The 25252-nt window shown below is 47.2% G+C and overlaps 1 protein-coding gene across 1 annotated transcript in view; it reads right to left on the reverse strand.

Annotated features, from left to right (window-relative positions):
- The window catches only part of LOC130131967 (contactin-associated protein-like 2), a 285127-nt gene that overhangs the window by 129075 nt on the left and 130800 nt on the right, over positions 1-25252 (reverse strand). The window contains exon 13 of the mRNA XM_056301695.1: positions 5724-5839. Coding sequence (XP_056157670.1) covers positions 5724-5839 — 116 coding nt within the window. The remainder of the gene's footprint in view (positions 1-5723; positions 5840-25252) is intronic.

Consider the following 25252-nt stretch of genomic DNA (forward strand, 5'->3'; position numbering starts at 1 on the left):
CAATTCGGGGCCACCAATGTGGCAGGATGAGGAAAAACACATTGAAGTTTATTCCTCAGTTCCGAAAACCAGCTGCAGCAGGAACAACCCTGCACCAGCGAGCCCGGGAACGTAAACCACGCCCCCAGCTCACAGTCCTGCTGGGTGAGAGGCATAGCCCCTAGTGTCCGCCACAATATATATAATCCAGTGAGTCAAGTACATTTTTGACTCACAGCATTATTTTGCTTCTCATTTGTTGAGCACTTTCCCTACCGTATATAACTTTGTTAAAAGAAGCACTCAACGGCAGGGAAGATGACAGCTGATGACGCTAATGGCATGAAACAGGCTTGTACCGTCTCATAAAGAATTTACTTGACTGGATTACACACACACACACACACACACACACACACACACACACATATATATATATATATATATATATATATATATATATATATATATATATATATGACGGACTGGGACAAAAATTAGGCTCTGTCATTTGGTCCCGACAGGCCCATTTACCAAAAAAAAGGCGGGGGGGTTGCGTATTTTGGCACACACGATCGGCACCAACAGCACGCGGCGCACTTACAGGCTTTCTTAACTAAATAATTCACACACTGAAGCGGTTCAAATGACCATCTTACGATAAAATAGAACGGCAATGAGTGGAATACGCGTAAAGAATAAGAGGCTTTGCTTGCATATTTTTGTTAATGCAAATGATGCTCAAATTCAGAATACTCCGCAGTCGGCACCAACAGCACCCCGTACAGGCTTCCACAATGGTGACATATCCCATAAAGTTCATTTATATTAATGTCTCTCTAGTATCTCCTTGTGAGCTTGACTCTCTCCCTTGTTAGCTTGTGTCTCTCCCTCGTGGCTCTCTCCCTCCTCTAGCTTGTCTCTCTGTCTCTCCCTCATTGTGCTCCTCTTCTTCATTCCTGCTGCTAACGTTAGCTAGTTTTGTCGTTTTGGACATGGCAGACTGCATAAACATAGTGTAGCGAAGAGGCTACCCCGTTAGAATTGTGCCCTCCTGTTTTACCCATCAGGCACTGCGTTCAGATTGTTGGTGACGTTATTAAATGTTTTGCAAGTGTTTTATGTGGTTTTATGTATTTATGTGATTACTATTTGGTTTGGTGTAATTGTAGTTGTCGTTCTGTTGTGTTGTGTAACTTTGGTACTGACAACACAATTTGCTATTGTCACCTCACGGCACCAGCAATACTGGGACTGTCATCGACCCCTGGTCCTGTGGGCGTACCGGTCGACAGTACAAGAAAGTACTGGGTGTACACCGGCCGCGCTCATGTTCGGGAGAGAACTGCGGACCCCTGTGGACTTAGCCTTTGGCACGCCCCCGGGTACTGACCTTCCCAAGATACACGGCTTCGAGTACCTGCGGGACCTCCAACAATGTCTGGCCGAGGCACATGAGTTTGCTCGGCAGCATCAGGAACAGGCAGGTGCGAAACAAAAGCGGGTGTATGACGCTCGTTGTCAGGGCCGCTCCTTCACCCCGAGAGCGAAGGTGTGGGTCTTCAACCCAATCCGGAAGAGAGGAGTCTCCCCCAAGCTCGCCAGCCAGTGGGTGGGGCCCTGTGAGGTGTTGGAGCAGCTTTCGGATGTTGTGTAGCGGGTGAAACTGTGTGTCCGGGGGCGGGTGGTAGTTCTGCACCGAGACTGTTTGGCACCTTACCGCTCCTTGGCTGAAGAACCTGTAGATCAGTTTAGTCCCTCCTACACCCACAAGCCCTACCAACCAGACGGACAGTGGCGAACAGGGACCTGTGCCTCCGCGGTGGCGGAGACGGCTTCCCCTTCGCTATAGGGACTTTGTTGTCGGTTGAGGACAGGTGACACGCTGGAGGGGGTAATGTAGCAAAGAGGCTACCCCGTTAGAATTGTGCCTTCCTGTTTTACCCATCAGGCACTGCGTTCAGATTGTTAGTGATATTATTAAATGTTTTGCAAAGGTTTTATGTGTTTATGTGATTACTATTTATTGTGGTGTAATTGTAGTTATCACTCTGTTATATTGTGTAACTTTGGTACTGAAACCATGATCAACAGTGTTGTTCAGGTAGATGACCCTCATGTATTGTTTTGCATTTCTTTCAAGTTCCCGTCTCTGCGTGAGTTCAGTGAAGGAGGCTGAAAGGTTACCTTGGTCACTATTTCTACGTTCGCCACAATAGTTAACTTGGCACATTTAGCTGCGCCAGCCACAAGGCTTCTCTTCTTCCTCTCTCTTTCTTTTTCAGCACCTCCTTTTGTTTTTCTTTTACCGTTTTCTTCCATTTTTAGCCTTTTATGTTGAACTCGACCAAAAATGAACTTGACCAACTAGACTGCACTGTGATTGCACATAAGCCTAGACCTGGACCGATCCACTTGCGGAGGGGGACCGGCCACCACCTTGCACCAACACTATTCAACATAGTTTATCAGGGAGCCCCCTCTCCCCCCACAAAATGGGCCGGCCCATCCTGTATAACTGGCCGGTGTGATAAGCGATTGTAGCCGTCTGCGTTGAAAAAAAAAAAAAAAAAAACTTTTTTTTTTCCTCTTGTCAGAATGTAGCAGCCCAACGGCCCAAAAGTGCAGCGGCCCTTCCTGTCCGGCCATATATATATATATATATATAGTACTTCATAGTTGTATACAGTTACATATTTAAGTAGTTGCAGATCTTTTAGTTATATGGGGCACCAGTGTTTTCCTCACTCTATGTTTAAGTCCAACTTTATTTTCAGGTGTATTGGAATACAAAGTTCTGACTTACAATAAGAGGGATAATGTTTAAATTGTTTTTGATCGAATTCAACAACAAAAACAGCTTTTCAAGGGACCCACGGATGCTATACACATAGTGGAGCAGACAAAACAAATAATACAAGAAGAGAAAATAAAAATAGCAAAGAGAAAATAGAAGTCACTACAGACCATAAGCCTTGGTGAACAGGTGAGTTTTTTAAAAGTGTCCAAAGAAGCAGCATTGTGGATCTCTGCCGGGACAGAGTTCCAAATGGTGGGGGGCTGCCACACTGAAGGCTCTGTCAAAAGTCAGCAGGCTGGTGTGAGGGATGGTAAGCAGCCCGTGTCTGAAGACTGCAGACCCCGGGACAGTATATAGGGGTGGAGGATGTCTGATAGGTACTGGGGGGCAAGGGCATAGAGAGATTTGTAGTTGAGGAGGAGGATTTTGTGGGAAATGTGGGAATGACCGGGAGCCAATGAAGGTGGATGAGAGTAGGGGTGATGTGCTGCCAGGACTTGGTGTGGGTGAGAACCCTGGAAGCTGAGTTCTGCACATACTGAAACCTGTCCAGGGGTTTGCTGGCTACCGTGGACAGGACTCCATTGCAATAATCCAGATGGGAGGTGATGAAGGTATTATGGGGGTCACTGCTACGGAATCTGAGGGTTACAGCCAGACTCTGGAGATGTTTTTGAGTTGAAAGAAAGCAAATTTAGTGACGTATTTGATGCGTGAGTGGAATCCAGAATGACACCCAGGTTGCGGACTTCTTGGGATGGACAGATGGACCAGCTGCCCACATCAAGGAGAAGATTGCCAACCTTCTGGAACGGCACATTTGGAGCCACAACCTTGAGCTCTGTCTTTTTGCTATTTAGCTTGAGTAGAATTGATGATATCCAGATTTTTATTTGGTGCAGGCAGTTGACAAGGGATTGTGGGGGGAGCTGAGTAGATGGCTTACTGCTGAGATACAGCTATGTGTCATCAGCATAGCAGTGGAAGCTTAAACCATGGTGGTGGATGATTAAACCAAGGGGGCGCATGAGATGGTAAAGAGGAGGGATCTGAGCACAGGGCCTTGGGTCACACCTTGGTTGACTGGGGCTGGGGGGGAACTAGAGTATCTGATGGTGACATACTTTATCTGTTGGAGAGATATGAGTGTAACCAGGAGAGGCGCTGCACCGGTGAGGTTTAGGTATTCAGATAAGCAGTTGAAGATGATGATGCTGGAAACAGTGTCAAAGGATGCAGAGAGGTCTAGGAGGATGAAAATATTGATGTGGCCAAAATCAGCCGTGATGAGGAGGTCACTGGTGATTTTGAGCCGGACTCTGTGCTGTGGTGTGCTCAGATTGAAGGGGTTCATAGAGCTCATGGTTGGACATGTGCTGATGGAGTTGGGCAGCAACTTCTCTTTCCAGGATTTTATTGAGAAAAGGAAGGTTGGATATTGGCCAGTAGTTGGTGAGGTCATCCAGGCCCAAACCTGGCTTTTTGAGGATAGGGGTGACTGAGGCCGTTTTGAAACTGGAGGGTATCGTGTCAGATTTCAGAGAGTAGTTGATAATATCCACCATGATGGAGAAGAGGGAAGGTATACATGCCTTGACCAGGGCTGTGGGCACCAGGTCCAGATAACAGGTGGAGCCGTTAGCCATGGTGAACAACTAAGCAACTTGAGGAGCATCCACAGTGGAAAAGGATGAGAGGCAGGACTGAGGCAGGCATGCAGCGGGGGGGGGGGGGGGGGGGCAGCACCCTGTGGCTAAGGTGGATGTGGAGGAGAGGGGGCACACACCAGAAGCTGATGGTGGATAGAATCTACTATGGCCTGGAAGAAGTCCAGGAACTTGGAGCAGAGGTTGGGGCACCTGAGGAGTGGGGGGCATCAAGGGGATGGAGTAACCCGTTGATGGTGGAGAGCAGCAAATGAGAGTGGAGTAATATTGTGTCTTGATCTGGGGGAGAGCTTCTTTATAGTTCTTCACATGATCTTTAAAACACATTATATACAGATTTTAAATGGTTTTGTGTCTCTGCAGTAGTAACCAACGCTACACCAGTTTTATGAGTGAGCTCTTATTATCGTGGCGTAGATTTTAGATGACACAATGCTGATACCACCAAGTTGTATGGCCCATTCCGAACTGACGCATAGATCTTAGAAAACAAGCCAAACATTTAACATACATACTAATCTACCACAAATGTTCAAATTGATGAATGTGGTTATTTGCCAAAATGTCAAAATCATTTTTGACTGTATCTATGCAGAATGGGGGTTTCTACAGGTGCACAGGGCAGGTGAACTAACCCTTGTGTTGTCTACACATTGTGTATACTGCCCTGGTCTTAAGGGTCATTTATGACCTGCCTTCATTAAACTTCTAAATTAAAGCAACTTAATTTCATTTTAAACTCAAAATCTATTTTGCACAAAGAAACAAGCTGTCATTCATCACAAACTGTGTGACTTTGTGGTTTTCCCTCTTCACAGTAAAGAAAGACTGCATTTAATCACTGGACACCTCCGTTTGTATTACAACACACCTGTCATACTTGTTTTCTTTACTAAAGTAGAGGTTTATTATTATTATTATTATTATTATCATTATTATTGCTTAAGGTACTGCATAGGTTTAAAAATTAACTTTTCAGCAAGAGATAGCCCTTGTATAGTCTAAGAAAGTAGCAAAAATGTGCAGAAAGTAGTTTTTGTCTTAGTGATACATTTTTCCTCTTTGGTTGAAGGGTTGCTAATCAGTGAAATCACCTGGTGTGGAGTCCGGCTAGAATAAAAACCTGCGTACACATGGCTCTCTGTGGCACATGGTTAGCAACCCCTGATTTAGAGTCTTTTCTCTGCTGTTAAACACTGTTATGGGTCATTTTGACCTGAGACAACAGCAGGGCTAAGTGAAATATTTGAAATGACAAGTGAGGGGTTACTGTGTACCTGTTCAGTTGTCATATTGTAACTGAGCTGCAGCACCGACTTTCCTTCCTGGTCTGCACTGGTCACTGACGTCTGAGGAGACAGATTGTTCTTTACTGTGGTCCATGCCTTGTCCTCTGAAAGAACACAGAACACAGAGCATCAAAAAGACAGCTTAATTAAAGGAAACACAAAGACACATTAAGTTACAACTAAATGCATACAGAGAAATACTATTAGATTAATAAAACATTCCAAAATATTGGCATTAACCCTGTGAGACCCACTTTGCAGTTTTGCATTCCTTTGTGTTTTGCCTGACAAAGTTGTCATATTTTAAAGTATCAGAACATTTTACACATTCCCAGAATAAGTACAACCTCAGCTAATTGCATATGTCACTCAATAATGACTATACACTGTAATGACTATACACTGTAATATTGGAGGTTAGACCATAAAAAAAAAACTTGAATTCTTATTTTTGTTTAAAACAGCACTGCAAACCGCTGTAAAAAAATAAACAAATAAATAAATAACAACCTGACACAGAAAATTGCACACATTTCTTTGGATTGTGCTACAATCGATCTGAAGCATTTAGCTTCTTCCGCTTACGAGTTCTGCCCATTCCGGCAGTAGCTTCAGCGTGTGTTTCTAGAGCTTATGGAGAGGTTGCATTCTTGGGTTTCAGAGTGACGGACAGCTGCTGCAGCTACCAGTTTGCAAACGGCAACTAAATTCTCAGCTCACTGGCCTGTACTGCATGTACGACTGTTCAGCGAGCTGAACCGAATGTTCGGCCATGGCTCAGTTCAGTGAGTGGGACTGCACTGTCACAGCACTGAACGATTCGGTGAACGAATCTTTTGAACGAACTGATTCAGTGCGCTGCTTTGCCCATCACAGAAAGTTGAGCCAGTTCAGACAAAACGTTTATTGGGGAAAAGAACGTTTCATCACTAATCTAAGTAACTCCTCCAGTCTCAACTGACTGCAGGTATAGCGACCGAAACCAACGATTGGTTTCATAAAAAAAATGCAATTGGATTGATTGATTGATTGATTGATGTGCAAATTGCCATGTAAAAATGTCCATACGATCGGCTTCATAAAAAATGCAAGAAGACTATTCACAGAAGACTGGGGAATAGCTGCAATCAGAAGAAAGACGCTATTTCATCATTGTATTCTTACAACGAATGTGTTCTCTGCATTTAACCCATCCCATTGTACAGGAGCAGCGGGCGGCTGCAGCAGCCGGGGACAAACTGCAGTTCTTCCTTCCATTGCCTGAGTCAACGTCTGGTTAACGTCGTTCCGTCCGTGGGAGTCACTGCCGGCTGTTTCCCACTTCCGCCTTCGCGAGAGTCCGCTTCGTGAGATCGGTAACTGCTGTTTATTCTCTTACTATCAGTAATAACCTCCAAGAATGAAATAGTGAGGCCAAGGTAATGGGTAAACTAGGACTATGTTTACTGGGGTAACCGGCAGACCTTACTCTTCGCTGGCCTAGATTATTCTGACTTCCTCACTAATACCAAGGACCAGGGTCGGACCAGGGTTATTTGACCAGGGTTAAACCCTTCTTTTGTCAATTCATACCAAGCCAGTCAACACGGGTTCAACCCGGGTCATGACAATTCGGATAGGACCCCGGGTCCTATCTGGGAATGGGCGGGCTGGACAACACGTCATATTCAGTGGTCAATTCCTGCACTGCACAGAGACAACAGCACAAGAAACGAGGACGAGCAAGAATAATCATGGACAATGCTGAAATTCTTCAGATTGTGTCTGTACTTGGATTCGTTGTCCTCACGCAGTCCCCAGAGACGGACTAAACACGTTGCTGATGGAGGAGAACAGAATCCAAGCTGTGCTGAGAAGCGAGACGAACAGCATTCATGGCCCAAAGTAATGGACGTCGCTGCGAGTACCTCAGAAGAAGAAGAACTTTTATAAAGTCTTCGATGGCGACTGTTGTTTCCCTTGATACCACAACAAACCGACGAATGTGGGTCCGGGACCGAAGCCACGGACAAGCCTTCTGGGAATCAGTTCAGCGTTTCGACAACGAACAGGGGAGGGCACATGATCGCATGTCGCGCATGACATTCGACATGTTACTTGAACTGATCGGCCCAGAACTGCAACGTCACAACACGAACCACCGTGAAGCCACGGACCCACGGCGCAGACGAGCCATTGTGTTATGGTGGTTCGCAACACCCGGGGAGCACCGCAGCATCGCCTGTTTGTTTGGAGTTGGTTTTTCTTCAGTGCCTTCAGCTTGTTTGGGATCTGTTTTTGGGATCGCCGGACGCCTCTCTGGTGCAGCAGCCTTGCTAGGGTCGCGTACACAACGTTGTCCCTCAGCGTCCCGGTCATCTGCCTGTTGGTCTCCTCCTCACCACGCACAGCGAGGAGCTCCCGCACTTCTCCATCTTGCCATTTCTCCATGTTGCTTTAATCCACGTTCACCAACAATGTGTTTGCAAAAAACAATCCCGCCAGCGTCGCACCGTCTGTTTATGGACAACGGCAACCTGTGATTGCGTCACTGCTGTGCGTCCCCATTCGTAACCAATAGATTCATTTGTCCCGCCCCGGTTGTTAGCGACCCGGGTGCTGGAAATTCACACCGAAGTCAACCCGTGTCATACCCTGGTCCGACCCACCTCTCGACCCGGGTCGCCAAGCGGGGTCGGGCAACCCGGGTTATCCCTTTCATACAGAAAATCAACCCTGGTCCGACCCGGGTCGGAGCTTGGTCTGAAAGGCACTGGCTTTAGCCTAGTGCGCCACCTAGTGGTTGAACTAGAATATAACATCCCCTCCTACTTAAGATAAAACATAAGAATTGTAAGCAAAACTCCCAACAGTTTCTGTAAGCTGAAACAATAAAAGAAAAGAAAAAAACCCTCTCACATGGCCTATACCTTCTCTATATCCTTCTGGTTGATTTGAACTCAACAGTCACCATTTACCATGCAATTCACTAACAATGACGCCACCTTAAACCAGGTATTATCTCCACATGTAGTTAACAGGTAAGTATCTCCACAGATAGCTTAGGTAAATATCGCCAGGTATGCATCATTTATTGTCTGCTCTACAGTGCAAAGTATTTCAGGTGGCTTGGCAGCTTTGTGAGTCTTTTTGTACGTCGGACACTTTGAGTGACATCACTGCCCCCTTTCACTTGTGCAGTATCTGGTGGCTGCCTCTGGGCACTGACCTGAGTTTCTGACTCAGAGCTTGGATTTCCTTCAGTGGGTTGTGGTTGCCCAGGGAGATCCACCGGTTGTGGTGACGGTGGTACCGGGAGCGTGGGTGCTGGGCTCCTCGAATACATCCAGCCCTTCTGCTGTCTCTTCACGCCTGGACAGGATCTGGTCCACATGTCGGCGGACCACTCTACCATCTCCTAGCATGACCTTATATGAGACAGGACCTGTTTCTGGCACAATGAATCCTAGGACCCACCTCGGTCCGTGGCTGAAAACTTGTCATGACAGCATCTCATTCCCCATAAATGGTCCTGCATAATCCATATGCAGGACTTCCATGGCTTGTCAGGGCACTCCAATGGTGGAGAGAAGCGGCTGCTGTTGCCTTTCTGTGTGCCAGACATGTGCTGCATGTTTTGACTAGGTTTTCTATGTCCGCATCTATCTTTGGCCACCATATATAACTCAGTGCCAGGGCTTTCATCCGGGAGACCCCAGGATGGCTTTGATGAAGGTGCTCTAAGACCATTTGACTGGCTGGCTGTGGAATAATCACTCGTGCTCCCCACAACGCGCACCCATCCTGAAAGCTGAGTTCAGCCCCTCTCACCTTGTACGGTGCAAAGTCCCCCTCTGTTTGATGTGGCCACCCTCTTACCACATATTCACGTACTCTGGCTAGTACTGGATCTTCACTTGTCAGTGCCTTTACCTGTTCGGCTGGCACTGCTGTAGTGTCCATTTCCTCAAACAGCAGCACCCTGTCCTGCGGCGCTGTGGTGATGGGCGTGTGCTGGAGGGGCAGTCGGCTTAAAGCGTCTGCGTTGCCGTGGTCTTTCCCCACCTTGTAGACAATGGCATATTCATATGCCCTCAAGGTCACTGCCCACCTCTGTACTCGTGGTGACACCATGTGCGGAACAGCCTTTACTTCACTGAACAGGGAGAGCAGTGGTTTATGGTCTGTGCAAATGGAGAACTTGCGACCAAAAATGTATTTGTGGAACTTCTGCACCCCGAACATGACTGTTAAACCCTCTTTATCAAATTGGGAGTAATTCCTTTCCGCCAGTGCCAGAGTTCTGGACATAAACCCTATCAGTCTCTCTGTTCCATCTCTCATTTTGTGAGACAGCACCGCCCCGACCCCATAGGGTGATGCATCACATGAGAGAATGAGCTCTTTCTCTCTGTCGTAGTGCACCAGCAACCTGGATAACTGCATGAGTTTCCCTGACCAATTGAATGCGTCCTCCTGGTCTTTTCCCCACTCCCAGCGTGCGTCTTTTCTCAGGAGTGAGTGCAGTGGTGCCAACGCCATTGACAAGTTGGTCAGAAACCTGTTGTAGTAGTTCAGCAGTCCCAGGTATGCCCTCAGCTCTGTCACATTAGCTGGTGCCGGTGCTTCCTGGATTGCTTTTACTTTGTTTTTTAGTGGGTGGAGTCCTGTTGCATCCAACTGTGACCCAGGAATTCCGTCTCTGTTCTCATGGAGCAGCATTTGGTCCTCTTTAGACGCAGGCCTGCAGCATCCAGTCTGCGCAGCACTTCTGCCAACGTCTTCAGGTGTTGGTCATTGCAGCCTGTCAGGAGGATATCATCTATATAGACTGCCACGTTTGAAACTCCCTGAAGCACTGATTCGATAGTTCGTTTGAAGATAACTGGGCTGGACGACACTCCAAAAGGTAAGCGTGTGTATGTAAACAACCCCTTGTGTGTGTGTTTATGGTCACCAGCTTCTTTGCTTATTCGTCTGATGGAATTTGTAAGTATGCATGGCTCATGTCTAGCTTTGTGCGTTTCTTTCCTCCTGCCAAATTTGCAAAGAAATCCTCCGTCTTTGGGATTAGATACTCTAGTCACCATCAGTTTATAATCGCCACATATTCGGAATGAGTTGTCGGGTTTCTTTTTTTTAAATTTCAGATTTTTCCCCTTTTCTCCCAATTTAGTGGCCAATCGATCCCTATTTTAGTTCAAACTCCCACACTCGTACTGCATACGTTCGCCAGCTGCATCTCTCTTAGTCCGGTGGCTTAGTGAAATGATCGTTACGGAGCGGATAAAGGCGCCATTTTTGGTAGGACGGTTCCTTATGGTCAGTTATTGGATTTTAGGGTAGGAGCCCCTGGAAAATGTCAATTTAAGATATCAAATTGCAACACTGTCAATGTCAATGAAGTATCTGAAAATCCGCCTAGTATTTTTCAGACAATATACATCATGAAATCACTTCCAAATGTGATAAAGTTAGCCAACTTTTACAGAAATAAAGTCCCCGAACATTAAGTATTATCAACAACACATTTAATGCAATGATGAATACAAATGAACATGCATCTTAATGTGAAAACATGGGGTAGAAGAAGTGAGTTACTGTTTATTGTGTCTATCTGTTACAGTTGCATTTGCAAAGAGGTGAGCAGTCCAAATTTCCAGTGCTGCATTTGCAAGAGCTACAATCCCCTTTACATGAGCATCTGATGAGCTCTCTGCAAGCTCTGGAGACCTCAGGAATTGTTAGCCAGACTGGCCCCCATGATCCCGATTCCTTGGTCCATCCGTAGCTCTCTGGAGAAGGAATGGCTTGGTGGGTTTGTGTACTGGTGGTCCAGATGCCTGCTTGGTAGACTGCCCGTTTCACGTGCTGGAGGAGTGCATTCTGGGTAGGAGGTAGTTTCTCCATTGTTCTATTTTCTTCACAGAAGAGTTCTTTTCTTTTTTTGGTTAATTGAGTTCGAAGGACTGGATTTGTCATACAGGATGACAGTCAGTCTTTCAAGCTCACTGAACTGCTGGCTATCTACGTTTAGTTGCTGGAAGGGATGCTTTGCCAGGTCGACGAATGTTTCTGTGGCAGCATCATAGGCTTGCCAGGCCCGCCAAGCTGACTTTTTACCTTTTCCATTGAAGGCAGATGTAGTGTCACAGCCGGAATATGCATGAAACATGGGCAGAGCTCTGGATTTACGTAGGTTCCCCCAGGCTTTTGCACATGCTGTTGATGTGGTAAAATCTGTACTTTTTGCCCATCCCAAAAGCCACCCAGATGTCAGTCAGGGGTTGAATTATCAGTAAATCATGAAACAAGCCTGCAAGGATGACGATGACATCAGTGTCCACAGTGCACACAAGGACAGTTTTCGCTCCATGCTCCAGTGCATGTTGTACATGGACCACAATCCTAGTGTCAGCCTTCTCATGATTGCAAGAGTTCATTGTGCTACTGGAACCAAAAGATGACACAGCTTGCCCTGATGTGACATGCAAAGCTTTGGTTTGTGGCCAGCTGAAAAGTTAAATCTTGGATGTCAAAAAGTCAAACAGCTCCTTCTTATTGCTTGGATCATGGAGAAAATCCATCCAATTTCCAGGCAGCTTTGTCGGGCCTGACACTTTTCTGCAAACACCTTGTCCTCTCTTTTCGCGGGTGGACTCCTTCAAACTGTCTGGGATGTATGTGTCCCATACAACATCCAGCCGCTTGGTATTATGTAGCTGCTTCTGTAAGTAAGGGATGAAAACCTCATCTGCATAGGTATCAAATGTGGTCACTCTCACAGTGGGCAGGCAGTGGACAATGACTGCTCCATCAAGGACTTTGCAGTCATAGGTTGAGGGTGGCTCTGGTTGCCCTGGGTGCTCAAGACATTGCAGCAGGTCAGATTTGGTGCCGGTCAGATGAAGTTTCCCAAAGTCTGAGAGGGAAGAAGGGAAGGACTGTACCTCATGTGCGAAGAATTCATCCAAGTTACTCTCACGGCTTTGCATAGCTATATATAGCTGGCCAAAGAGTGCCACGTTGTTCTGAAGCACTTTGATCTTTTTCCCATGTTTCGCCATTGTCTTGCGTCGAGGTTCCTGAAGAGTGCCAAGGCATTCCTCTTGATTGGATCATGGATTGAGCGTGTCCGTTCTTCAAGCACCTTCTTGACAAACTCCTGATATTGTCTCTTTCCTGTCTCTTCCAAGATGAGTACTGTATTCACGACGGATTTATCTGTGCAGTTCCGGCTGTCAAGAGTCACAAGATCTTTGAAATCATCCAAGAAAGGATTTTCCATTCTTTTCATGGTCTCCGATAGACTTTTGACTTGTCTCTGAAAGGTCTTCTGCATTGCAAGACCCTGCTCGTGGTGCTGGAAGTTCTCTTCATTATCTTCTTTGAGATATCCATCTTCAAATTCCCTTAGCAATCTTGCCAACTCTGGGCCGGAGAGCATCCATCGTCTGAAGGCATCTGGGTTTTCTGTAAGGCCCACTGCACCCCCTGAACCTTTCACATACTTGTTCTCCTGTTCATGAGCTTGGTAAAAGGGAATTGCAGAGAACTTCTTGTATGTCTTGGAAATAACCCAGTGTGAATTCGTCTCAAACTCATCCTTTATAGAGCTGGGCAAAGACTTCATGTCCCTGATATGGACAGGCATCCATCTTGAATAGTTCACATGGTCCAAGGCAAAGAACAGAGGGACCAGTGCTTCAAGCACTTCTATATACAGTAGGAAATTCGTCTCTCTGTGTGCCCTGATGAAGATGAGGATGAGGGTTTCATATTTCAGTATCAGATCCCAGAACATAAAAGTAGGACTCTTCTTCAGCATGTCATTTCTCCAAGCCAGGAGAGACTCTTCATCTTTGGGGCCTGCACTAAGCCTGAAAGCCTCCTGCTGTAGATTGTGCAGTGTCAAGACAGTGACCTGGTGGGCATGCCTGGTTCGAGTTAGATGTGCTGCTTTGAGAAATGATGCTGCCATGCCACTTGATGCCACATCTGCTTCTGTTAGTGCTGTTGTCCAACCAGAGCCTTCCAGGAGATCACCCAGTGTATTCCAGAGGGCCATTTCTGTGTGAGGTCCACCTATCATGACTACATGAACTCTTTCACCATGTGTGTCTGGCCATTTCCACTGTACTAACTTTGCCAGAGCAAACAGAGGCTGGTCAAATGCTGTGACAGGGATTTGTCCCGGATTGAGATACTCAACAGCCTGTCTCTGAACATCCATGCCATGCTTAATCATAGCTGGTGTGGCAGATTTCTCATAGAAAAGAGGGAGTAGTGCGGTTCTTGCTGGGGGGTCTTCCATTGAGGGTTGCAGAGAAGCATGATAGGCAGCCCATGCGATTGCATCATCACAAGTTAGATCTGTCTTCTCTAGAAGTGGCTTGTTTGACCCACCTGTGTTCTTCTGCTTTTGCACTATCCAATAGGCCTGTAACTATACGTACCTTACACTCTGGCACAGAAACAGAGGTGTTCTTCAAAGCTACAGCTGGGACACAGGTGTAACTCTCAGGAAGGGTATGCTTTGTATTTTCTGAAGGTGGGATTTTAATTGGTGGCCTACACACACCTGGTTCACTCTTTGTTGGCAACTGAAACAGGCTGATTCCAGTTCCATGAAATGAAGTCACAGAAGTAGTCGAACTTGGGTTGTGGTCAAGGTTGTCAAGTGCACCAACTGTGAACAGTCCTTTCTTCAGACACACAGGAGCCACAACACCCTCTGCTTCAAAGCCTTCACATGTCGAAGTTGCCAGCCAGTCTTCAATTTGCATAATCCTGTCATATGAAATACAGATTCCCAAATTGTACAACTGCTGTACAAGTTTCTTGCTTCTCGTCTGGGCATGTAGTGGTGGTTCACGTTCCAAAGTGTGTCTGGTCTTTACTCCCGTGGACGATGCCCGTTTTTTGGTATGGTACACGATGCATTCTCCAATCGTGAGGCAAGCTTGAGAGTCACATTTCTCATGATCTTTGATGTTGGAACCATTCAGCACCATAGAGACCAGATACTTCACGCTTGAGGGTAGTGCATTTTCTTGACATTTTTCGGGGAGGGAGCCAGTGAAGTGGAAGCCAGAGTGGTTGAATATGTCATTTCTGATTATCTTTGCTGCTTTTGCTAGAATGAAAGCATCTTCATCAAAATTACGTTTGTTCAGGGCTTCCTTTAACATATTTCTCATTCCTCCATTGAAAATGAGAAGTGTATTCTTCCCATCATACTGTGCTTGTGTCTCTGGCAAGTGTTCAAGTAAATGATCATTGAGCCTGATTTTGTTGACTTGTTTCTTGATCCCCAGCTTCTCGAGGAGATTTACATACAGTGAGTGGAGCTCAGACAGCTTGAAGAGAAGAACTCCAGAGTCCACAGATTTCTCAATGTAGTTGATCAGTTCTACGAAAGCTCGAGATTCATTCATTTTTTCATCACTATTTTCGGGAGATTGGCCTGACTTTCGAGTCATACTTCGATGTTGATTCCTCAATTTGACTAGGCATGGTAAATGGTATTTTGCCTCCATTGCCATCAAATCTCCTCCAACTATCTTGGGCATAAGCTTAGTGTCATTTAGTTCAGTAATCATAGTTCGGATTGTTTCATCAGCATTGAATGTTGACACTGCACGGATAGCTCCTTGATCTTTGCCACTCTCACAGAAGAAGCACTTTTGACTGTCTAGTCTTTGTCTCTTCTCTAGCGTTTTCTCAGGATTCCGTTGTCCCTTCCGTTTTTTCTTTGCCAGCTTAAAATTGTTGAATTTCAGATGGCAAGATTTGTGCCAAGAAGCAGAATGGGATGCAAAATCGCTTGCAGTTTGATCATCCCCAAACAAGAGTTTCAGTGGAAGAGCATCAATGGCACAGAATTGCTCTACATTAGACAAAAAGGAACTGTAAGCATCTAAATTATCTTCATCACTTCTCTCAGCACGTCTCAAGGGACATCTTAATGGTTCAGCAGTGTCCTTCTGGCAAATGATACAGCGATCCCAGTTCAGTTCCATGTTGAGGCTTCACAAACTGTCACTGCCAAAATATTGGAACCAATTTATCTTGATAGTGCAACAAACTGAGCTTTTACTATGGTCTGTTTAATAACATACATTGTTTATGTAGTATTATATGATTTACCTGAGTTGTGTTCACTTTTGATTGCAGCTCTGCATTATAATCATGCTGAGATATGGCTCTCTGGTAGAGTCCAGTTTCATGTTGTGAACTCACAAACTGTCATACAAATAATGGAACAAATTGATCAAGGTAATGCAATTAAATTAGTGTTTGCTGTTTTGCAACATACAGCTTATTGTTAATGAATTGCTATTGTATCTACCTGAATTAGAACTTGTTTTGTTTCAGCCCCGTGTGAGGCTCTAGGCTGCATTATAAGCATGCTGAGTTATAGCTTTCTGGCAGAGTTCAGAATCATGTTGAGGTTTCACTGTCACAGAAACAATGGAACAAATTAAAAGCCATTCTGGCAAAAGCCATGTACTTCAAATAAATATATCAAAACTAGATTTAAGTAAATAACTTTTAAGGTGGATACACAACTATTCCAGATTGCACCAGCTAACATTTTTGACAAGCCTTAGCTAGTTGCTAGCTGAAAAACAGACCTCTGTGCTAGCATTAGCTGTTTAATGGAGATAGCTTAGCTAATCATCTTTACTTCCATATGCTCATTTAGCAACATACAGCACATTTTCATTGATTATTATTATGATTTTTACCTGAATTTCACTTGTTTGGTTGCAGCTCTGTGTGAGACTGTGTTGCATTGAGACAATGCTGATATGTGATGAGTTATGGAGAGAAACTCATTTTGACAGTTGAGCTTATTTTGTGTAGCGCCATCTGGTGGTCTGAATGTATAGTGACACAGTATTTGTATATTTGAACAACTTGATGCTAAAATCTAAAACAAAAATTAAAGAGATAACACTCTCCATGATGAACAGGGCATTTTTCTCACTTTTTTTGAATTCCGCCTATTGTGTGCTGGGCTATATGGAAGATGTACAGGCACCAGGTGTCTGTACTCCATTTTACACATCATTAGGGGGGGGGGTTAATAATCAGGGGACAATTAAAAATCGGTTTCAACTTCTTTTGTGTGCAATAAATAACAATTTATCATCAATGTCCTCTTTATGACTCAGAAAAGATATTTTTTGGAATACAAGAACAACTTTTGTGTTCTGTATGGGTATTTTCAATATTTTTGTGGGGCTCCTACCCTAAAATCCTTTAGTTGGTCCTAGAGAAGCCTCATGCAAAATTTGGTGCTTTTATCCGCTGCGTAACGGTACGCGGACCTGTCGCTAACCCTCTGGACTATCTAGCCGGCAGTCTCGAAGGAGACGTCTCGCCACTTTCGTGACCAGGTGAAACCAGGCCGAACCACTGCTTTTTCCGACACACAGAGATGCATTCATGTGAAGAACACAAGCCGACTCCGCCCCCCCGAAGACAGCGTTGCCAATTATTGCTGCTTCATCGAGTCCGGCCATAGTCGGATCTGACGAGACCGGGGCGCGAACCCCGGTCCCCAGTGGGCAACTGCATCGACACAAAGCCGATACTTAGACCGCTACACCACCGCGGACCCTAGAGTTGTCGGGTTTCTGTACTGGCACTATGGGCGCTGCGAATTCTGCATAGTCTGCGTCGCCAGAAGTAATAACCTCCAAGAATGAAATAGTGAGACTAAGATAATGGGTAAACTAGGAATATGTTTACTGGGGTAACCAGCAGACACATACAGGGTATAACTTTACTCTTCGCTGGCCTGAAGTGTTCTGACTTCCTTACTAAGTAACACTGGAATTAGCCTAGTGCTCCACCCAGTGGTTGAACTAGAATATAACACGATCTCTTCTCTATATTCAACCCTAACTTCTTCATTTGTTCTACTCATTTAGCCATTTTTCTGTGCTTAGTTAACTTATCGCTAGATTCTTTAGTTTTCTTTCTCAAATGACTCGTGTTTAGTAGGCAGCCTCTCACTCCTAGTTTGTTACTAGCTTCGAGCTTAGCCTAGCTAATCGGTTAGCTGTATTGCATTTGCCGTCAAAGCAGTCTCGTTAAAACGATGGTGTGTGGTAACTATTCCGCACTTACAGATACGTAGGTTGTCTCTACTAGAGATAACGTGTCCGTTGTTAAAGCGTGATGTTTCCTTCTACAAATGAGACGTTACAACTCGTTTCAACCCCACTGGGCTATAAACTTTAATAATAACTTCGGCACGTAAGGTTATGCATCATGCTCGGTCTGTTATTCCAGGTGCAACAACCTAAACGACCCCTGTGTAAACAAGGAACTAAACAATGGTTCCTAACAATAGTTCCTATTGTTACATCCTTTCTCTTTTCAGTTTCTTCTTTTTTTTTAGAACCTTTAATACATTTGCACAACATTTGTGATTCACTTTTTTTTCCATTCATGCCCCCCCCCCCAAAGTCCATTAGTGCTACAGATCAATTCATCTGTGTGAGGTCACAAAGTCATTGTATCGCTGCGGCTGCACAACAGATCGGCCTGATCTGGTGGTAACAGGGTTGGCCCTGTCACCAGTGTCCTTGGTTTTGTTTCCTGCTAAGACACTGCGAGAAGGAACACTCTCTGAATGTCCGGGTTCAACACTCTCTGGCTGACTGGGGCTGCTGATCTCCATGTCCATAGTGTCAGTGAAGATTGCCCCTGGTGCATGCCTGAGGTGTCTGCGATTTCTCCTGATGACACCACCCGTGTGCAGCTGGACCTCATAGGATCTCCTATCGACCGGCCTCAGCACCTTGCCCACTCTCCAGCCAGTGTGGGGTGCGAGAGGCTGAACTCTCACACATTCACCTGGGGCAAGCGTGTCCAAGTCTTTAGCCGACCTGTCGTAGTATGCCCTCTGCCGTTGTTGGTTATTTTGTAAATCCTGTTTCACCTGCACAACTTTCGGCTGTAACAGGCTTGCCTTGTTGGCAGTAGTGTTTTGGTACGGCGACTGAGCAGCCACTGTGCTGGTGTGGTATCAGTACCCTGTGATGGTGTGTTGCGGTGGTCCAGAAGGGCGAGATAAGGATCCTGTCCAGCAGCCTTGGCTTTGAGCAAGAGTCTTTTTGCTGTCTTAACGGCTGACTCAGCTTTGCCGTTGCTTTGCGGGTAACCTGGTGATGAGGTTTTATGTTGAAATCCCCACAGTCGACTGAACTTCTGGAATTCTTGTGACGAATACTGTGGGCCATTGTCCGAGATTACAATATCTGGGATACAGAACAATATATGAAAGCGAGATAATAACTGCTAAGGTCTTAGACCTCGAGTGTGATGTGTAGTAACTAACTAGCTCTGAATGTAGACGCACTTGATAAAGGCGGTTTGGTCATTCCCGCCACCCGGGCGGATCCGTCTAATCTATGACATTGGAAACGAGCTATGAAACTGTGTGTGAAAGAAATGTACAATAGCGAATGAAACAACTATCAATGAGGGTGTTTTCTAGTTAGCCCTTGCTAAGGTGTGTTGTGAACTGTTCTCAATTGATGTGTAAACGAGTGGAAGCTAATAACAGTTGCTAACAGTAAAAGCCCGCTTTCACTGCGGCTCTGACTAATTGTTGGCCAGGAAAGCTGTATATCGTTTCCTGTTACAAAATAAGAGTTCCCCTTTACGTCACACGGCTACAGTATTCAAGTTCATTGGTATGTTTTGTGACCATTGGGTTAAAGAGAATAATAAATAGACTAAAAACAGTAATAAGTTAAAAGGCTAAACAGTTAATATTGTAATAAATAGAGATTACAATAAGTTCATTGGATATAAATACACAAAGTACAAAGTTGCTACAAAGGTGTTTGTGACATGATCACATGGCTGTATTTTGAGTGTCTTTGGTTTGTTTAATATGTAATATGTGTGTTGCTAGACGCCTGTCACTAGCTGTAGGTGTAAGGTATCGGTGACTGACGCCTGTCACTAGTAGAGTGAGACATCAGACGCATGAATAAGACACAGACGCCAGGACTGATGTTGTTTGTTTATGTTCCAACAGGAATAAAAAGAAAAATTAATGTGCTACACAAGAACCGGCCATGGCGTCATTCTTAAAAGTGTAACACCCACAGGACCAGGGGTAGATGACAGTCCCAGTCTCGCTGGTGCCGTGAGGTGACAATAGCGAGTTGTGTGGTAAGCGTTCGATTGAACCTCTCCACCAGTCCGTCGCTCTGGGGGTGGAGGGGCGTTGTCCTGGTCTTCTTCACCCCCATGCGTTGACACACCTCAGCGAATACCTGTGCCTCGAAGTTCCGCCCCTGATCACTGTGTATTTCTTCGGGTGCACCGAACCGACAGAACATCTCACACACCAGCCGCTCGGCTGTAGGGGCAGCACTCTGGTCTGGGACCGCATACGCCTCAGGCCATTTGGTAAAGTAGTCCATGGCCACAAGGACGTACCGGTTTCCGTTGTCTGTGGTGGGAAATGGGCCAAGAAAGTCCACACCGACCCGTTCCATGGGGGCCCCCACCTGATATTGTTGTAGAGCAGCATGGGAGCGTCTGGTTGGTCCTTTCTTGGCAGTGCAGGCATCACAACAGTGCACAAAAAGTTCAGTGTCATACCTGCATCCGGCCCAGTAGAACCATTGGCGCAGTTTGTTCAGCGTCTTTGCCACCCCATAGTAACCTGTCCCCACCGAGCCGTGGGCTGCCCGTAGCACTCGTTGGCGCCAGTCCTTGGGCACCAGTAACTGCCACACACTTCTTCCCTGGCCCGGCGCTTGCCAGACCCGGTACAACAGTCCATCACGCCGGGCCAAGGTGGCCCATTGGGAAAAGTAGGCCTTGGTCTCCACCGACATGGCAGAGACAGCTTGCCAGTGGGGGTGTGCCTTGGCGTCGACCCACTGTCCCACCCTGGCCAGGGTGGGATCACTATCTGCGCTGTTTGCCACTCCTGCTTGTCCATTGCCATCAGCCACGCCTCCTCTGGCTCAACCTGCCGCGTGGTGGACACTTGGAGGATTGCTCTGTCTCGCTCCTCTTGGCACTCACAATGTCTACAATCCTTGCAGGGAAGACGGGAGAGGGCATCTGCATTGCTGTGCAGGCACCCAGCTCGGTGCTGGGTCTCGAAGTCGTAGCTCTGCAGCTCCTCAATCCACCTAGCCACCTGGCCTTCGGGCTCCTTAAAGCTGAGCAGCCAGATCAGGGCCGCATGATCCGTCCGCAGGAGAAAGGTCTGGCCATAGGGATAGGGGCGAAAATGATTGAACGCCGCGACCACCGCCAGGAGCTCGGGTCGTGTAACGCAGTAATTGCGTTCAGGGCAGCTCAAGACACAACTGTAGTAAGCCACCACTCTCTCTCCCCCAGCAACTTCCTGAGACAGGATGGCCCCCAGCCCCACATTGTTGGCGTCTATGTCCACGATGAAGTGGCACTTAGGATCAGGAAGGGCCAGGAAGGGTGCAGTGATCAAGGCAGTGCGGAGCCGGGCAAAGGCGGCTGCACAGTTGTCGTCCCAGTGGAACTCCCGTCCCTTCTCGGTGAGACGGTGTAGGGGACTGGCAATGGAGGCAAAGTTGCGGACAAAACGTCGGTAGTAGGAGACGAGCCCCGTGAAGCTGCGCACCTCGCTGACGTTTCACGGAACCGGCCATTTCTCGACCGCCTCCACCTTAGTAGGATCAGGGGCCACGCCCTCTGCCCCCACCACATGGCCCAAAAACTTGATCTCACGTCGAAGGAGGTTGCATTTCTTGGGGTGCAGGCGCAGGCCCGCCCCCCGAATGGCTTGGAAGACCTGACGGAGGTTCTCTAGGGCCAGCTCGAAGTCAGCAGCATGAACCAGAAGGTCATCAAGGTAAACCACGCACCGGTTGCGGGGAATGTGAGCCAGCACCCTTTCCATTAGTCTCTCGAACGTGGCGGGGGCATTGCAGAGACCAAAGGGCATCGCATGAACTGCCAGAGTCCCTGACCGATGGTGAAGGCCGTCTTGGGTCTGGCTTCTGGTGCCAGCTCCACCTGCCAGTAACCGCTCCGTAGGTCAAGTGAGCTGAACCACTGTGACCCTGCGATGTGGTCCAGAGCGTCGTCAATGCGGGGCAAGGGGTAGGAGTCCTTGCGAGTTGCATTGTTCAGCCGACGAAAGTCCACACAGAACCTCCAGGTGTCATCTTTCTTTTTGACCAGGATGGCAGGGGCGGCCCAAGGGCTATTGGATGGCTCTATCACCCTGGCCGCAGCCATCTCTAGAATCATCCGCTCTGCAGCTTCACGCTTGGCAAGCGCTAACTGGTAGGGTCGCAGTCTAATGGGTGGGGTTGTACCAGTGTCGATTGTGTGCTGCACCAGGGTTGTCTGGGTGCACTCCTCTTCACGTGCAGCGAAAATCTCAGCGAACTGTTGGAGCAGGTCTTTCAGCTGTTGACTCTGCTGAGGGTCCAGCCCTTCACTGCTCCGCTGATACAGATCCTGGATGGCGGCAACAGTGTCCGGCGAGGGTGTCTGAGGAATGGTAGCCTCAATGAGGGTCATTGTCATTGTTGGTGGGCTGGGCAATGTCGTCATCCCCTTGGTTGGCAGTGGAGGTGGGGGCGGCGGCATGGTGACAGGTGGAGTTGGCTGGATGTGGATACGTCCCACCTTCCTCTCTGGACGGCGCCAGAGGGCCAGGGTCTCTGTGCCAAGGTGAATGGCATTACTCGACACATCGACCAGAGCCCCCCAGCGAGTCAGCAAATCTAGCCCGATGATGCAAGGGTCTTGTATTTTAGCCAACCAAAACTCGTGGGTGGCTGCAACTTTCCCTGCCCGCACCTGCAGTGCTCTCTTCCCCAGCATGCTGGTTAGTTCCCCAGTCACAGTTCGGATTTTACAGGTGGTGGGCCTCCACTCTGTCTCTGGCAGCACCCTGGACGCACAATGGAGATGGTGGACCCTGTGTCCACAAGGGCCTAGCAGCGGTGTCCACCAATGGAGCAACAAAGATAGAGACCGTGTGCGTGGCCCACTCTGCCGATCTGGGAAGAGTTCATAATGGGGGATATGGTCAGTTGGCTGGGTAGCAGTCTCCCCGCGGTGCCACCCCATTTTAGTTTTCCGACTGGGGAGTGCTACGGCGTTGTGGTGCAGGGGCAGGGCAGTCACGGGCCTTATGCCCCACTTCTCCACAGCGGTAGCATGGATCACGAGGCGACCAAGGTCTGAAGGGTGGTTGGCGTCGTCCTGGTTGCTTTCGGCGTGGTGACGGACAAGCCTGGCAGACGACCCCTCTTTCGACGTCTCCTTCATCTGCGTGGACCTCAGCCTGACGCACTCGGGGTCTTGGTTGGTTGTGTGGGGCCATCACAGCCTCCACCCTCTCTGCCTCTTCCAATGCAGTCTTGAAGGCTGTAGGTGTCGTGATGCGGAGATGCTCCTTCAACCTCTCTGGGGTGAGCCCCTGGATGAAGGCACTCAGGGCTAACTCGTCACGAGCTGCTGGATCAAAGGTGGGGTAGCCACGATGTGCAAAGAAGTGCACGTCTGCTGCATAGGTTCCCAGGGTCTCGCCCTCTTGGCGGCGCCGGTGGGCCAGTCGGTCTCGCATGCTGACAGTAGAGACCTGTTGACCAAAGCGTCGGTCTAAAGCAGCGGCCAGTGTCTCGTAATCCTGTTGTTCTGACGGCATAAGGTTGAGCAATACCTGCAGCGCATTCCCTTTGAGCGCCAGGGCAACATGAGCAGCAGTGTCTTGGGTGCTCCACTGGTTGTGACTTGCTACCAGTTTCACTTGAGCTAGGTATGGCTCCAGGGCTGTGATGCCCGCATACCGTGGGAGCTTGAAGATGCTTGGGGATGGCAGCATCACATTAGCAGGGGGTGCTGGGGTTGTAGTGACGTTGGTCAGCGAAGTGGTGACGGTGACCGGTGACGTAATGGCGGCGGCCGGCGGCGACATGGTGGCTGTTGATAGTGGATGGGCCGTGGCCGGCACCGGCGATGAGACGGCGGTGGAGACGGCGGCGGCTGGCGGCGGCATGGCGGCTGTTGAAATCAGAGTAGGCCGCGACTTCTCGGCGGCAGTTGCCGCCTCTGAATCGATGAACCGGCCGGCCATGTCGGGTCCTGAAGGACGGGGGGCGCTGGCTCCATCGGCCCTTCCTCCACAGGACGTCTTCTTCCGAGCGGCGATGCTCTCTCCCCGGGAAAGCTCTTTTTCCAGATACTCGATGAAGTCCTCAATCTGCCGGAGTTCTACATCGAAGCTCCTTCTTGACGTTGCCATCTTCGATTTGTGGGTATTGGCTGCAATCCCACTTCTGACGCCAGTGTGGCGAACGTAGAAGCAACGAGAAAGGTAACTTTGCAGCCCCTTTATTGTACTCACACAGAAACAAGAATTTACAGAAATGTGACACAATACATGGGGGTCATCTACTCGAACAACAAAGTTGTTCAGGGTTTCAGTTACAAGGTTACACAACACAACAGAATGACAACTACAATTACACCACAACAAATAGTAATCGCATAAACACATAAAACCACATAAAACACTTACAAAACATTTAATAACAACTGACAATCTGCACGCAGTGCCTGATGGGTAAAACAGGACAATTGGCACAATTCTGACGGGGTAGCAACTTCGCTACACTACGTTCATTTTGAAGAGATCATCACGGAGAATTTGGTTTAAAACGAAACGAAATGCCTCACATTTGTTGCGCGCTCGGTGGTTCAAATCGTAAAGATGGTAATAACAAGTGTCTGCATTTTTATCGCATGCCGAAAGGGAAAACTCCAAGTGAAAAAAAATAATTAAGAAGACAGGCGTGGATTTATGCAATCCGTCAGGAGAACTGGAAGACGTCGTGGGAAGAGCAAGTATCAAACGCGAAGAACATTTCATATCTGGTATGTATCCATTTCTTACAGAAATAAGTATTGTGATTGAACATACGTGAGTAACGGCTCTAAATGTGATATTGTCCTAGTAGAGCAACTGCCAAACCAAAGTTTGAGTTGTTTATGCCTAGCCTTCCTCAATGTTGACAGTGATTCCATCAGCTTTCTTGTGTCATGACGTTTGAGGTCATAATTTGACACCAGCCTCGATCTCATAACAATACAAATAATTCAACTGTATGTTGTGTATCTACAGGATAACTGAATTATACAATGATCAAGAGGTATCTTGGTCTTCTCCATTTATTTGCTAGACCGTAGTAACATTACAAAACACGAGTGACCCTCTTGCTCTCTTTTCTTCCAAGGGCCGCACCAGAGTGGCGTGCGTACATTTATACAACACACACAAGCAACAGACATCGAGGGTCAGAGGTCAAACATAAAATACATATTACTGCAAATAAAAAAAATTGCTTTCGTGTGCATCTCCATACACTACACTCCTCCCCTGAAATCTGAACCCAGTACATTTATAGTACAACAACATGTCATTTTTTTTTTTACATCTTTTCAACATGACATTGTTATAACAACAACTGGGTTCTCACATATTTAACCTATCA

This window comes from Lampris incognitus, unplaced genomic scaffold (assembly GCF_029633865.1).
Source record: "Lampris incognitus isolate fLamInc1 unplaced genomic scaffold, fLamInc1.hap2 H_2, whole genome shotgun sequence".
Classification (NCBI taxonomy): domain Eukaryota; kingdom Metazoa; phylum Chordata; class Actinopteri; order Lampriformes; family Lampridae; genus Lampris; species Lampris incognitus.